Source organism: Oncorhynchus mykiss, chromosome 19 (genome assembly GCF_057628025.1).
Source record: "Oncorhynchus mykiss isolate SJ-2025 chromosome 19, ASM5762802v1, whole genome shotgun sequence".
In the NCBI taxonomy this organism is placed as follows: Eukaryota; Metazoa; Chordata; class Actinopteri; order Salmoniformes; family Salmonidae; genus Oncorhynchus; species Oncorhynchus mykiss.
Window position 1 is genome coordinate 68,786,750 of NC_143040.1, and position 16,857 is coordinate 68,803,606.

Below are 16,857 nucleotides of genomic sequence, written 5' to 3' on the forward strand. Positions count from 1 at the left end.
TGTATGTAAATCGCAATATAACTGTTATTTTTTTTATAAAGCTCATTGAGGCTGATCCATATGTATTTAACTGTATCAATTGAACACTGTCTAACAGTATACCCATTTGGCTTCCATGGAGAGAAAGAGATCTCATCTTTATATAGATTACGATAGGACCTTTGTTGATTCTTTGAGGTAGAACCAGCACTAGGACTTCCTGTCAGGGGTAAAAAATAACAGACAACCAGCCATGGACCGATTTCTCAGACAAATCCCACTTTGAGTATTTGGGCCTGCTAGTGTCGGGGGAAAAAACCTGGCACGGCACAAGAAGGAGTCTTTCCAAAATGGCCGTCGGCCTGGTCTGGGTTGGTAGTCAAAAAGATGACAACATATGATATAATCACACATCAACAAAGATAAATCTCCTGTCTCGTGACCTACATGTGTCTTTGAGAAAAGTGTAATATGATGCGTTATTATAATTACCCCGTCTGTCGCCCCGCAGGGTGAACGAGTGGCATCTGAGGTCGGTAACAGAAGGCATTGTCTAATATCTCACACTTACTCCACAACTGTCGCATGTAGCCCACTGTCTTTGGGTTCATTTGATCACAGATTGACAATGCGTTAGAAATCTCACTTTAATAATCTCACATTAATAATCTCACTTTAATAATCTCACATTAATAATCTCACATTAATAATCTCACATTAATAATCCCTGGCTCGGTTGTCTTGCTATCCACGTCACTGTTATTCTCTCACTATTCTCCTCTGTCATTGTGCCCTGCTTTTCAACTACCCTTAGTCAGCCATACATTATATTTGCCATAAACTAACTATCATGGTTATGTGTCCTACTGTGTCTATGTCCCTGTGGTTTTGCTGTGGGTGAGGTTTTAGACAGTGTTAACTGTACATCTCTCTAGCCTGTCCTTTCCTAAGGAGTGGGGACGCAGCCTTTAATTCAGGTCGCTAGAATAGTAGAATAGCTCAAATGGACCTATTAAACATTCATGAAGAGATCATGTAATCCAGACAGGCTCTGGAGAGAGAGGGAGACGGGAGTGGGGGAGAGATTAGAGAAATGGCGAGAGGGAGGGAGGGAGGGAGGGAGGGAGGGAGGGAGGGAGGGAGGGAGGGAGGGAGGGAGGGAGGGAGGGAGGGAGGGAGAGAGGGAGACGGGAGTGGGGGAGAGATTAGAGAAATGGCGAGAGGGAGGGAGGGAGGGAGGAAGGGAGGGAGGGAGAGAGAGAGAGAGAGAGAGAGAGAGAGAGAGAGAGATTGAGGAGGGGCACGGTAGATAGGAGGGGAGACATTTAGAGGGAAATATTGTTATGTAAAAGCAGATTGTTGGAAAAGGAGGGAGGGAAGAGTGAGGAGAACATGTGATAAATTCAGTGGGAATGTGAAGAGTTGGTAGCTCACTGTATCCATGTTAATGATACATCCTCCTATAGACCGGGAGCTCCAAATATTGGCACAGTGATTCAATTGTTGTTGTTTTGGCTCTGTACACCAGCATTGCAATTTCTAAACGGTTCACCCAATATGGATGAAAATACCCTCAAATTAAAGCTGACAGTCCTGCACATTAACCTCGTAGTCATTGTATCATTTAAAATCCAAAGTGCTGGAGTACAGAGCTGAAATACTAACAATATAGGAGGTGATCCGATTATTATTTAATTTTTGTATTATATAATGATTATTTTGTTTATGAAATGAAAATGAAAATGAATGAACTCTATGGAGCTCCAATAGAGTTGACACCAGCACTGGTTACAGGTGTATTCATCACCAGGTGTGTTCATCACCAGGTGTGTTCATCACCAGGTGTGTTCATCACCAGGTGTGTTCATCACCAGGTATATTCATCACCAGGTGTGTTCATCACCAGGTGTGTTCATCACCAGGTGTGTTCATGACCAGGTGTGTTCATCACCAGGTGTGTTCATGACCAGGTGTGTTCATCACCAGGTGTGTTCATCACCAGGTGTGTTCATCACCAGGTGTGTTCATGACCAGGTGTGTTCATCACCAGGTGTGTTCATGACCAGGTGTGTTCATGACCAGGTGTGTTCATCACCAGGTATATTCATCACCAGGTGTGTTCATCACCAGGTGTGTTCATCACCAGGTGTGTTCATCACCAGGTGTGTTCATCACCAGGTGTGTTCATCACCAGGTGTGTTCATCACCAGGTGTGTTCATCACCAGGTATATTCATCACCAGGTATATTCATCACCAGGTATATTCATCACCAGGTATATTCATCACCAGGTGTGTTCATCACCAGGTGTGTTCATCACCAGGTATATTCATCACCAGGTATATTCATCACCAGGTGTGTTCATCACCAGGTGTGTTCATCACCAGGTATATTCATCACCAGGTGTGTTCATCACCAGGTGTGTTCATCACCAGGTGTGTTCATGACCAGGTGTGTTCATCACCAGGTGTATTCATCACCAGGTATATTCATCACCAGGTATATTCATCACCAGGTGTGTTCATCACCAGGTGTGTTCATCACCAGGTGTGTTCATCACCAGGTGTGTTCATCACCAGGTATATTCATCACCAGGTATATTCATCACCAGGTGTGTTCATCACCAGGTGTGTTCATCACCAGGTATATTCATCACCAGGTGTGTTCATCACCAGGTGTGTTCATCACCAGGTGTGTTCATCACCAGGTGTGTTCATGACCAGGTGTGTTCATCACCAGGTGTGTTCATCACCAGGTATATTCATCACCAGGTGTGTTCATCACCAGGTGTGTTCATCACCAGGTGTGTTCATCACCAGGTGTGTTCATCACCAGGTGTGTTCATCACCAGGTGTGTTCATCACCAGGTGTGTTCATCACCAGGTGTGTTCATCACCAGGTGTGTTCATCACCAGGTATATTCATCACCAGGTGTATTCATCACCAGGTATATTCATCACCAGGTATATTCATCACCAGGTGTGTTCATCACCAGGTGTGTTCATCACCAGGTGTGTTCATGACCAGGTGTGTTCATCACCAGGTGTATTCATCACCAGGTATATTCATCACCAGGTATATTCATCACCAGGTGTGTTCATCACCAGGTGTGTTCATCACCAGGTGTGTTCATCACCAGGTGTGTTCATCACCAGGTATATTCATCACCAGGTGTATTCATCACCAGGTGTGTTCATCACCAGGTGTGTTCATCACCAGGTGTGTGGTACAGTACAGTAGTAGAGAAGAGATTCATCTGACAACTCTCTAATATGGGTCTTTTCTCTTCACAGTCACTGGAGAGCACTCGGCGTATGCTGGCCATGGTGGAGGAGGTAAGGTCATCTTAACATTACACACACCACACAGTTTTCTTATTCAAATTGAGAGACAGATCTAATTTCCTGATAGAATGTAAGCGGCTGTATTTCCTTTTAAGGTGAATGGAGAGTTTGTTCCGGGTTTGATTACATGAATTATACATTAAATAGCACATCTCCTCACATCATAGAGCGTGACTCTGCCCAGTTGAGGGACTAGCATCACTCCCACTTGCCGGAAGACAAATGGCTGAGTAGTGATTTTTAAATATACTGTCAATCTGTGGCTGTATCTGTTTCCTGAGTGCTTTAAACGGTATAGACAGACAGAGGATGAAGGGCCAATATCCCAGCATGTATTATGCATGAGTAGCTCTCAATGTGACTCCCCAGATGGTCTCATCTAGGGGATATAGGAACATACATCACCCTGTCTGTCTGTAAAGTAGAGCTGGACCATGGACAGCCAACACAGTCTATAATCCTAGGCCTCTCTATAGATTGAATATGTGTGGCCGTCATTGTAAATGTATCTTCTTAGATATAGTACGTTGAGCTTCTTCAACCAATAGCTTGGAGCTGTATCGCATCCGGCCGTGATTGGGAGTCCCATAGGGCGGCGCACAGGGTTTGGCCCGGGGGTTTAGGGCATCATTGTACATAAGAATTTGTTCTTAACTGACTTGCCTAGTTAAATGAATATGGTAACGCTCCACCAGCTAAAGCCCTGACGAGGGAAGGGGGGGGTTTGTCAAAGGACTATGTGCATAAGTAGTATGTCATATATGCATAGTCGGGGCGGCAGGGTAGCCTAGTGGTTAGAGCGTTGGACTAGTAACAGGAAGGTTGCAAGTTCAAACCCCCAACCTTCTGTTGTTCTGCCCCTGAACAGGCAGTTAACCCACTGTTCCTAGGCCGTCATTGAAATTAAGAATTTGTTCTTAACTCACTTGCCTAGATAAATAAAGGTAAAATAAAATAGTCACTTTAACCATATCTACATGTACATACTACCTCAATCAGCCTGACTAACCGGTGTCTGTATATAGCCTCTCTACTGTATATAGCCTGTCTACTGTATATAGCCTCTCTACTGTATATAGCCTGTCTTTTTACTGTTGTTTTTAGTTCTTTACTTACCTATTGTTCACTTAATACCTTAATACCTTTTTTTTTTTGCATTATTGGTTAGAGCCTGTAAGTAAGCATTTATGTCACGCCCTGACCTTAGATCTTTTTATGTCTCTATTTTGGTTTGGTCAGGGTGAGATTTGGGTGGGCATTCTATGTTCCCTTTTCTATGTTTTTGTATTTCTTTGTTTTGTTTTGGGTAGGGTTCTCAATCAGGGACAGCTGTCTATCGTTGTCTCTGATTGGGAACCATACTTTGGTCGATTTTTCCCACAGGGTTTTTGTGGGTAGTTCATTTCTGTTTCGTGTTTTGCACCTTTCAGGACTGTTTCGGTGATTCCTTTTGTTATTTTGTTATAGTGTTCAGTTTTAATAAAGAAAGCATGAACACTTACCACGCTGCGCTTTGGTCCGATGATTCCTCATCTTCCGGACGACGAAAACCGTTACGGTTTCACTGTAACGTCTACATCTGTTGTATTCGGCGCATGTGACAAACATTTTTTTTGATTTGATTTGTTATTACAAATCCGAGAATAGTGTGTTCTTTGTTCCAATATTAATGTTCATTCACACATTGAAGATTGACATCAAAACATCACTTTTATAATTGTAACTCTTTCACGGCTATGATGCTGGGTTGTGGAGATAAATAACATATTACTTTAGCTACCGAGGCATTGAGAAACCCGCCCCACCCACCCAGGTCAATACTTTTCCAATTATCCTCTGTAGCACAGGAGCACTAACAGGGTGAGAGTCGAACAAGTGCTCTCCCTATGTTGTGTGGGCTTTGAAATCTTCAACACAAGGCTAATACAATCAGGCACAAGTATCGGTGCAGGGAGAGTATCTGTTCAGCGCTGTTCAAATCAAATCAAACTTTATTTGTCACATAGACCTTACCGTGTGTAGACCTTACCATGTTACCGTGTGTGGACCTTACCGTGTGTAGACCTAACCGTGTGTAGACCTTGCCATGTGTAGACCAAACCGTGTGTAGACCTAACCGTGTGTAGACCTTACCGTGTGTAGACCTTACCATGTTACCGTGTGTAGACCTTACCGTGTGTAGACCTTACCGTGTGTAGACCTAACCGTGTGTAGACCTTACCGTGTGTAGACCTAACCGTGTGTAGACCTAACCGTGTGTAGACCTTACCATGTTACCGTGTGTAGACCTTACCGTGTGTAGACCTAACCGTGTGTAGACCTTACCGTGTGTAGACCTAACCGTGTGTAAACCTAACCGTGTGTAGACCTAACCGTGTGTAGACCTTACCGTGTGTAGACCTAACCGTGTGTAAACCTTACCGTGTGTAGACCTTACCGTGTGTAGACCTTACCGTGTGTAGACCTAACCGTGTGTAGACCTAACCGTATGTAGACCTTACCGTGTGTAGACCTAACCGTGTGTAGACCTAACTGTGTGTAGACCTTACCGTGTGTAGACCTAACCGTGTGTAGACCTAACCGTGTGTAGACCTAACCGTGTGTAGACCTAACCGTGTGTAGACCTTACCATGTTACCGTGTGTAGACCTTACCGTGTGTAGACCTAACCGTGTGTAGACCTAACCGTGTGTAGACCTTACCATGTTACCGTGTGTAGACCTTACCGTGTGTAGACCTTACCATGTTACCGTGTGTAGACCTTACCATGTTACCGTGTGTAGACCTTACCATGTGTAGACCTAACCGTGTGTAGACCTAACCGTGTGTAGACCTTACCATGTTACCGTGTGTAGACCTTACCGTGTGTAGACCTTACCATGTTACCGTGTGTAGACCTTACCATGTTACCGTGTGTAGACCTTACCATGTGTAGACCTAACCGTGTGTAGACCTAACCGTGTGTAGACCTTACCATGTTACCGTGTGTAGACCTTACCGTGTGTAGACCTTACCATGTTACCATGTGTTAGACCTTACCATGTTACCGTGTGTAGACCTTACCGTGTGTAGACCTAACCGTGTGTAGACCTAACCGTGTGTAGACCTAACCGTGTGTAGACCTTACCATGTTACCGTGTGTAGACCTTACCGTGTGTAGACCTTACCATGTTACCGTGTGTAGACCTTACCATGTTACCGTGTGTAGACCTTACCATGTGTAGACCTAACCGTGTGTAGACCTAACCGTGTGTAGACCTTACCATGTTACCGTGTGTAGACCTTACCGTGTGTAGACCTTACCATGTTACCATGTGTTAGACCTTACCATGTTACCGTGTGTAGACCTTACCGTGTGTAGACCTAACCGTGTGTAGACCTAACCGTGTGTAGACCTAACCGTGTGTAGACCTTACCATGTTACCGTGTGTAGACCTTACCATGTGTAGACCTAACCGTGTGTAGACCTTACCGTGTGTAGACCTAACCGTGTGTAGACCTAACCGTGTGTAGACCTTACCATGTTACCGTGTGTAGACCTTACCGTGTGTAGACCTAACCGTGTGTAGACCTTACCGTGTGTAGACCTAACCGTGTGTAAACCTAACCGTGTGTAGACCTAACCGTGTGTAGACCTTACCGTGTGTAGACCTAACCGTGTGTAAACCTTACCGTGTGTAGACCTTACCGTGTGTAGACCTTACCGTGTGTAGACCTAACCGTGTGTAGACCTAACCGTGTGTAGACCTTACCGTGTGTAGACCTAACCGTGTGTAGACCTAACTGTGTGTAGACCTTACCGTGTGTAGACCTAACCGTGTGTAGACCTAACCGTGTGTAGACCTAACCGTGTGTAGACCTTACCATGTTACCGTGTGTAGACCTTACCGTGTGTAGACCTAACCGTGTGTAGACCTTACCGTGTGTAGACCTTACCATGTTACCGTGTGTAGACCTTACCGTGTGTAGACCTTACCATGTTACCGTGTGTAGACCTTACCATGTTACCGTGTGTAGACCTTACCATGTGTAGACCTAACCGTGTGTAGACCTAACCGTGTGTAGACCTTACCATGTTACCGTGTGTAGACCTTACCATGTTACCGTGTGTAGACCTTACCATGTGTAGACCTAACCGTGTGTAGACCTAACCGTGTGTAGACCTTACCATGTTACCGTGTGTAGACCTTACCGTGTGTAGACCTTACCATGTTACCATGTGTTAGACCTTACCATGTTACCGTGTGTAGACCTTACCGTGTGTAGACCTAACCGTGTGTAGACCTAACCGTGTGTAGACCTAACCGTGTGTAGACCTTACCATGTTACCGTGTGTAGACCTTACCGTGTGTAGACCTTACCATGTTACCGTGTGTAGACCTTACCATGTTACCGTGTGTAGACCTTACCATGTGTAGACCTAACCGTGTGTAGACCTAACCGTGTGTAGACCTTACCATGTTACCGTGTGTAGACCTTACCGTGTGTAGACCTTACCATGTTACCATGTGTTAGACCTTACCATGTTACCGTGTGTAGACCTTACCGTGTGTAGACCTAACCGTGTGTAGACCTAACCGTGTGTAGACCTTACCATGTTACCGTGTGTAGACCTTACCATGTGTAGACCTAACCGTGTGTAGACCTAACCGTGTGTAGACCTTACCATGTTACCGTGTGTAGACCTTACCATGTGTAGACCTTACCATGTTACCGTGTGTAGACCTTACCATGTTACCGTGTGTAGACCTTACCATGTGTAGACCTTACCGTGAATTGGTTACTTACAAGCCCTTAACCAACAGTGCAGTTCAAGACGAGTTAAGAAAAAATGTACCAATTAGACTAAAGTTTTTTTTTAAAGAATAAAAAGTAACACAATAAGAATAAGAATAACGAGTCTATATACAGGGGGTACCGGTACAGAGTCAATGTGGAGGCTATATACAGGGGGTACCGGTACAGAGTCAATGTGGAGGCTATATACAGGGGGTACCGGTGCAGAGTCAATGTGGAGGCTATATACAGGGGGTACCGGTACAGAGTCAATGTGGAGGCTATATACAGGGGGTATCGGTACAGAGTCAATGTGGAGGCTATATACAGGGGGTACCGGTACAGAGTCAATGTGGAGGCTATATACAGGGGGTACCGGTACAGAGTCAATGTGGAGGCTATATACAGGGGGTACCAGTACAGAGTCAATGTGGAGGCTATATACAGGGGGTACCGGTACAGAGTCAATGTGGAGGCTATATACAGGGGTCCTGGTACAGAGTCAATGTGGAGGCTATATACAGTGGTACCAGTACAGAGTCAATGTGGAGGCTATATACAGGGGGTATCGGTACAGAGTCAATGTGGAGGCTATATACAGGGGGTACCGGTACAGAGTCAATGTGGAGGCTATATACAGGGGGTACCGGTACAGAGTCAATGTGGAGGCTATATACAGGGGGTACCGGTACAGAGTCAATGTGGAGGCTATATACAGGGGGTACCGGTACAGAGTCAATGTGGAGGCTATATACAGGGGGTACCGGTACAGAGTCAATGTGGAGGCTATATACAGGGGGTACCGGTGCAGAGTCAATGTGGAGGCTATATACAGGGGGTACCGGTACAGAGTCAATGTGGAGGCTATATACAGGGGGTATCGGTACAGAGTCAATGTGGAGGCTATATACAGGGGGTACCGGTACAGAGTCAATGTGGAGGCTATATACAGGGGGTACCGGTACAGAGTCAATGTGGAGGCTATATAAAGGGGGTACCAGTACAGAGTCAATGTGGAGGCTATATACAGGGGGTACCGGTACAGAGTCAATGTGGAGGCTATATACAGGGGTCCTGGTACAGAGTCAATGTGGAGGCTATATACAGTGGTACCAGTACAGAGTCAATGTGGAGGCTATATACAGGGGGTATCGGTACAGAGTCAATGTGGAGGCTATATACAGGGGGTACCGGTACAGAGTCAATGTGGAGGCTATATACAGGGGGTACCGGTACAGAGTCAATGTGGAGGCTATATACAGGGGGTACCGGTACAGAGTCAATGTGGAGGCTATATACAGGGGGTACCGGTACAGAGTCAATGTGGAGGCTATATACAGGGGGTACCGGTACAGAGTCAATGTGGAGGCTATATACAGGGGGTACCGGTACAGAGTCAATGTGGAGGCTATATACAGGGGGTACCGGTACAGAGTCAATGTGGAGGCTATATACAGGGGGTACCGGTTCAGAGTCAATGTGGAGGCAATGTACAGGGGGTACCGGTGCAGAGTCAGTGTGGAGGCTATATACAGGGGGTACCGGTGCAGAGTCAATGTGGAGGCTATATACAGGTGGTACCGGTACAGAGTCAATGTGGAGGCTATATACAGGGGGTACCGGTACAGAGTCAATGTAGAGGCTATATACAGAGGGTACCGGTACAGAGTCAATGTGGAGGCTATATACAGGGTGTTACGGTACAGAGTCAATGTGGAGACTATATACAGGGGTACCAGTACAGAGTCAATGTGGAGGCTATATACAGGGGGTACCGGTACAGAGTCATTGTGGAGGCTATATACAGTGGGTACCGGTGCAGAGTCAATGTGGAGGCTATATACAGGAGGTACTGGTACAGAGTCAATGTGGAGGCTATGTACAGAGGGTACCGGTACAGAGTCAATGTGGAGGCTATATACAGGGGGTACCGGTACAGAGTCAATTTGGAGGCTATATACAAAGGGTACCGATACAGAGTCAATGTGGAGGCTATATACAGGGGGTACCGGTACAGAGTCAATGTGGAGGCTATATACAGGGGGTACCGGTACAGAGTCAATGTGGAAGCTATATACAGGGGGTACCGGTACAGAGTGAATGTGGAGGCTATATACATTAGGTACCGGTGCAGAGTCAATGTGGAGGCTAAATACAGGGGGTACCTGTACAGAGTCAATGTGGAGGCTATATACAGGGGGTACCGGTGCAGAGTCAATGTGGAGGCTATATACAGGGGGTACCGGTACAGAGTCAATGTGGAGGCTATATACAGGGGGTACCGGTGCAGAGTCAATGTGGAGGCTATATACAGAGGGTACCGGTGCAGAGTCAATGTGGAGGCTATATACAGGGGGTACTGGTACAGAGTCAATGTGGAGACTATATACAGGGGGTACTGGTACAGAGTCAATGTGGAGGCTATATACAGGGGGTACCGGTACAGAGTCAATGTGGAGGCTATATACAGGGGGTACCGGTACAGAGTCAATGTGGAGGCTATATACAGGGGGTACCGGTGCAGAGTCAATGTGGAGGCTATATACAGGGGGTACCAGTACAGAGTCAATGTGGAGGCTATATACAGGGGGTACCGGTACAGAGTCAATGTGGAGGCTATATACAGGGGGTACCGGTACAGAGTCAATGTGGAGGCTATATACAGGGGGTACCGGTACAGAGTCAATGTGGAGGCTATATACAGAGGGTACCGGTACAGAGTCAATGTGGAGGCTATATACAGAGGGTACCGGTGCAGAGTCAATGTGGAGGCTATATACAGGGGTACCAGTACAGAGTCAATGTGGAGGCTATATACAGGGGGTACCGGTACAGAGTCAATGTGGAGGCTATATACAGGGGGTACCGGTGCAGAGTCAATGTGGAGGCTATATACAGAGGGTACCGGTGCAGAGTCAATGTGGAGGCTATATACAGGGGGTACTGGTACAGTGTCAATGTGGAGACTATATACAGGGGGTACTGGTACAGAGTCAATGTGGAGGCAATGTACAGGGGGTACCGGTGCAGAGTCAGTGTGGAGGCTATATACAGGGGGTACCGGTGCAGAGTCAATGTGGAGGCTATATACAGGGGGTACCGGTACAGAGTCAATGTGGAGGCTATATACAGGGGGTACTGGTGCAGAGTCAATGTGGAGGCTATATACAGGGGGTACCGGTACAGAGTCAATGTGGAGGCTATATACAGGGGGTACCGGTACAGAGTCAATGTGGAGGCTATATACAGAGGGTACCGGTACAGAGTCAATGTGGAGGCTATATACAGGGTGTTACGGTACAGAGTCAATGTGGAGACTATATACAGGGGTACCAGTACAGAGTCAATGTGGAGGCTATATACAGGGTGTTACGGTACAGAGTCAATGTGGAGGCTATATACAGAGGGTACCGGTGCAGAGTCAATGTGGAGGCTATATACAGGGGGTACCGGTACAGAGTCAATGTGGAGGCTATATACAGGGGGTACCGGTACAGAGTCAATGTGGAGGCTATATACAGGGGGTACCGGTGCAGAGTCAATGTGGAGGCTATATACAGAGGGTACTGGTACAGAGTCAATGTGGAGGCTATATACAGGGGGTACTATGCATAGATAATAAACAGTAGTACAGGTTAGTTGAGGTAATTTGTACATGTAGGTAGGGGTGAAGTGACTATGCATAGATAATAAACAGTAGTACAGGTTAGTTGAGGTAATTTGTACATGTAGGTGGGGGTGAAGTGACTATGCATAGATAATAAACAGTAGTACAGGTTAGTTGAGGTAATTTGTACATGTAGGTGGGGGTGAAGTGACTATGCATAGATAATAAACAGCAAGTAGCAGCAGTGTACAAAAGGGAGGGAGATCGATGTAAATAGTCCGGTGGCCATTTTATTAATTGTTCAGCAGTCTTATGACTTGGGGGTAGAAGCTTTTGAGGAGCCTTTTGCTCCTAGACTTAAGTGCTCTCTTTGACTGATGGGGTGATGCTACGTTTTATAGAGGTTGTGAATGTGGTTAGTGTTGGGTTATCCATCTGTCTGATGTAATGTTGTCAGCTCTGCCTTTGGACTATAGTCTAGCTTTACTCAGCCCCAAATAAACTGAGTTAACCACTGAGTCATCCTGTTATGAAGCATTATAACACTCTAGTCTAGCTTTACTCAGCCCCAATAAACTGAGTTACCCACTGAGCTGCCCTGTTATGAAGCATTATAACACTCTAGTCTAGCTTTACTCAGCCCAAATAAACTGAGTTACCCACTGAGCTGCCCTGTTATGAAGCATTATAACACTCTAGTCTAGCTTTACTCAGCCCCAATAAACTGAGTTACCCACTGAGCTGCCCTGTTATGAAGCATTATAACACTCTAGTCTAGCTTTACTCAGCCCAAATAAACTGAGTTACCCACTGAGCTGCCCTGTTATGAAGCATTATAACACTCTAGTCTAGCTTCACTCAGCCCCAATAAACTGAATTAACCACTGAGCTGCCCTGTTATGAAGCATTATAACACTCTAGTCTAGCTTTACTCAGCCCAAATAAACTGAATTAACCACTGAGCCGCCCTGTTATGAAGCATTATAACACTCTAGTCTAGCTTTACTCAGCCCAAATAAACTGAGTTACCCTCTGAGCTGCCCTGTTATGAAGCATTATAACACTCTAGTCTAGCTTTACTCAGCCCAAATAAACTGAATTAACCACTGAGCCGCCCTGTTATGAATAACTCTAATAATGTTGTCTGAGATGACATAGATTTTATCTCATTTATCAAAGAGCTTTATCTGTAGCTACACTATATACATCACTTGACCCGCGATGATGCCGGTGGGACCACCTATTTAACATGCAGTGAAGCATCAGGCATACATTTCAGTTGAATATTTCAATCCAAAGATTTGAACATGTCACGCCTGCTCCCGCTGCCCCTCTCTGGCGCTCCAGGGCGCCAGACGGCCCGTCATTACGCACACCTGTCACCATCGTTACGCGCATCAGCGCTTCATGGGACTCCCATGGACTCTATTACCTTATTGATTGCCTCCCCTATATCTGTCACTTCCTCAGTTTCATCCCCGTGTCTGCATTAATGTGGTTTTGTTTCCCCTCGTCCAGACGCTGTCCTTGTTTCGTTTCATGTCCGTATCTAATTAAATGTTCACTCCCTGTACTTGCTTCTTGTCTCCCAGTGTCTGTCCTCACAGAACAAACCAGTGATGGAGGGGTTAAATCTATCGGTCTATCCCCCATTTAAGCAGTTCAAGATGAGGAGAGAGAGACAGTAATGTAAAGTCTGTTATATCAGGACTCTGTGGAAGTGGTGGAGGGAGACAGACAGTAATGTGAAGTCTGTTGTATCAGGACTCTGTGGAAGTGGTGGAGGGAGACAGACAGTAATGTGAAGTCCGTTGTATCAGGACTCTGTGGAAGTGGTGGATGGAGAGAGACTATTATAAAGTATGTTATATCAGGACTCTGTGGAAGTGGTGGAGGGAGACAGACGGTAATGTAAAGTCTGTTATATCAGGACTCTGTGGAAGTGGTGGAGGGAGACAGACAGTAATGTGAAGTCTGTTGTATAAGGACTCTGTGGAAGTGGTAGAGGGAGACAGACAGTAATGAGAAGTCTGTTATATCAGGACTCTGTGGAAGTGGTGGAGGGAGACAGACAGTAATGAGAAGTCTGTTATATCAGGATTCTGTGGAAGTGGTGGATGGAGACAGACAGTAATGAGAAGTCTGTTATATCAGGACTCTGTGGAAGTGGTGGAGGGAGACAGACAGTAATGTAAAGTCTGTTATATCAGGACTCTGTGGAAGTGGTGGAGGGAGACAGACAGTAATGTAAAGTCTGTTGTATCAGGACTCTGTGGAAGTGGTGGAGGGAGACAGACAGTGTTATAAAGTCTGTTATATCAGGACTCTGTGGAAGTGGTGGAGGGAGATAGACAGTAATGTAAAGTCTGTTATATCAGGACTCTGTGGAAGTGGTGGATGGAGGGAGACTATTATAAAGTCTGTTATATCAGGACTCTGTGGAAGTGGTGGAGGGAGACAGACAGTAATGTGAAGTCTGTTGTATCAGGACTCTGTGGAAGTGGTGGAGGGAGACAGACAGTAATGTGAAGTCTGTTGTATCAGGACTCTGTGGAAGTGGTGGAGGGAGAGAGACTATTATAAAGTCTGTTATATCAGGACTCTGTGGAAGTGGTGGAGGGAGACAGACAGTATTATAAAGTCTGTTATATCAGGACTCTGTGGAAGTGGTGGAGGGAGACAGACGGTAATGTAAAGTCTGTTATATCAGGACTCTGTGGAAGTGGGTGAGGGAGACAGACAGTAATGTAAAGTCTGTTATATCAGGATTTTGTGGAAGTGGGTGAGGGAGACAGACAGTAATGTAAAGCCTGTTATATCAGGACTCTGTGGAAGTGGTGGAGGGAGACAGACAGTAATGTGAAGTCTGTTGTATCAGGACTCTGTGGAAGTGGTGGAGGGAGACAGACAGTAATGTGAAGTCTGTTGTATCAGGACTCTGTGGAAGTGGTGGAGGGAGACAGACAGTAATGAGAAGTCTGTTATATCAGGATTTTGTGGAAGTGGGTGAGGGAGACAGACAGTAATGTAAAGCCTGTTATATCAGGACTCTGTGGAAGTGGTGGAGGGAGACAGACAGTAATGTGAAGTCTGTTGTATCAGGACTCTGTGGAAGTGGTGGAGGGAGACAGACAGTAATGAGAAGTCTGTTATATCAGGACTCTGTGGAAGTGGTGGATGGAGAGAGACTATTATAAAGTCTGTTATATCAGGACTCTGTGGAAGTGGTGGATGGAGAGAGACTATTATAAAGTCTGTTATATCAGGACTCTGTGGAAGTGGTGGAGGGAGACAGACAGTAATGAGAAGTCTGTTATATCAGGACTCTGTGGAAGTGGTGGAGGGAGACAGACAGTAATGTAAAGTTTGTTATATCAGGACTCTGTGGAAATGGTGGAGGGAGACAGACAGTAATGTAAAGTCTGTTATATCAGGACTCTGTGGAAGTGGTGGAGGGAGACAGACAGTAATGTAAAGTCTGTTATATCAGGACTCTGTGGAAGTGGTGGAGGGAGACAGACAGTAATGTAAAGTCTGTTATATCAGGACTCTGTGGAAGTGGTGGAGGGAGACAGACAGTAATGTGAAGTCTGTTGTATCAGGACTCTGTGGAAGTGGGTGAGGGAGACAGACAGTAATGTAAAGTTTGTTATATCAGGACTCTGTGGAAGTGGGTGAGGGAGACAGACAGTAATGTAAAGTCTGTTATATCAGGACTCTGTGGAAGTGGTGGAGGGAGACAGACAGTATCATAAAGTCTGTTATATCAGGACTCTGTGGAAGTGGTGGAGGGAGACAGACAGTAATGTAAAGTTTGTTATATCAGGACTCTGTGGAAGTGGGTGAGGGAGACAGACAGTAATGTAAAGTCTGTTATATCAGGACTCTGTGGAAGTGGTGGAGGGAGACAGACAGTATTATAAAGTCTGTTATATCAGGACTCTGTTGAAGTGGTGGAGGGAGACAGACAGTATTATAAAGTCTGTTATATCAGGACTCTGTGGAAGTGGTGGAGGGAGACAGACAGTATTATAAAGTCTGTTATATCAGGACTCTGTGGAAGTGGTGGAGGGAGACAGACAGTATTATAAAGTCTGTTATATCAGGACTCTGTGGAAGTGGTGGAGAGAGAGAGCAAGAGGAAAATAATCCATGCTGGCTGGTTGGTGGCTATCTCCAGACAGACAGACAGACAGACGGACAGACGGACGGGCGGGCGGGCAGACGGACGGACAGACAGACAGACAGACAGATAGACACACCTTGAGCAAGATAGTCCAGATTGTAGAATTTAGAAAAACGTGGCCAATATTTGAGTGTACAAACAAGGTGACATTGACAAAAGCTGAAAACTTTGCACCCGGTGCAAACCATACAGAACACATCTATGGTGAAAACACTTCTGAAATCTGGCCTTACTGAATGGTTGGTGGGACAGTAGCAGTGCCTGTCTAACACACAGTAATACTGTCTCCATGTAATTGGGTCATTGTGTAAAATTGATCCATAAATAATACATGTTGAAAAGAAGCATCTGGTGCCATCAAGTCTATTTCCGTGCCTCATAGGCCTACTTCCTCCTCATTTCTCATATCTATGAGTGTGTTTGCTAGCTGTATTGGAATTACGTGTACTAAATCATACACGCCATGAATATCATACGTCATGCAACTGACTCTGGCTGACAAATGGCTGAGCAGCGATACAGGGGAGGGGGGCTGGGCGAGGTCATTGTCATAGCGACTGAAGGTCAGTACAGGAGACGGCGATAAAATCGATGACAATTGCTCCCTAAGTCACTAAGATTTATCTCTCTCTCTCGCTCTCTCTCTCTCAATGAGTCCATCCTCCTATAGCTCCGCCTTCTGCTATATACCGGATGGTTCATTAGTGTAGGATTCCAATGAGTCCATCCTCCTATAGCTCAGACCCTCTGCTATATACCCAATGGTTCATTAGTGTAGGATTCAAATGAGTCCATCCTCCTATAGCTCCGCCCTCTGCTATATACCCGATGTTTCATTAGTGTAGGATTCCAATGAGTACATCCTCCTATAGCTCCGCCCTCTGCTATATACCTGATGGTTCATTAGTGTAGGATTCCAATGAGTCCATCCTCCTATAGCTCCACCCTCTGCTATATACCTGATGGT

The 16,857-nt window shown here is 45.6% G+C and overlaps 1 protein-coding gene across 2 annotated transcripts in view; it reads left to right on the top strand.

The window, feature by feature from the left end:
- Nucleotides 1-16,857, top strand: part of snap25b (synaptosome associated protein 25b) — a 107,153-nt gene that overhangs the window by 47,959 nt on the left and 42,337 nt on the right. Inside the window, exons 3-4 of one of the 2 annotated variants that reach the window (XM_090211611.1) lie at nucleotides 491-511; nucleotides 3,272-3,313. In XM_090211611.1, the coding sequence (XP_090067737.1) occupies nucleotides 491-511; nucleotides 3,272-3,313 (63 nt within the window). The remainder of the gene's footprint in view (nucleotides 1-490; nucleotides 512-3,271; nucleotides 3,314-16,857) is intronic. The other variant, XM_036955261.2, reaches the window with a different exon arrangement.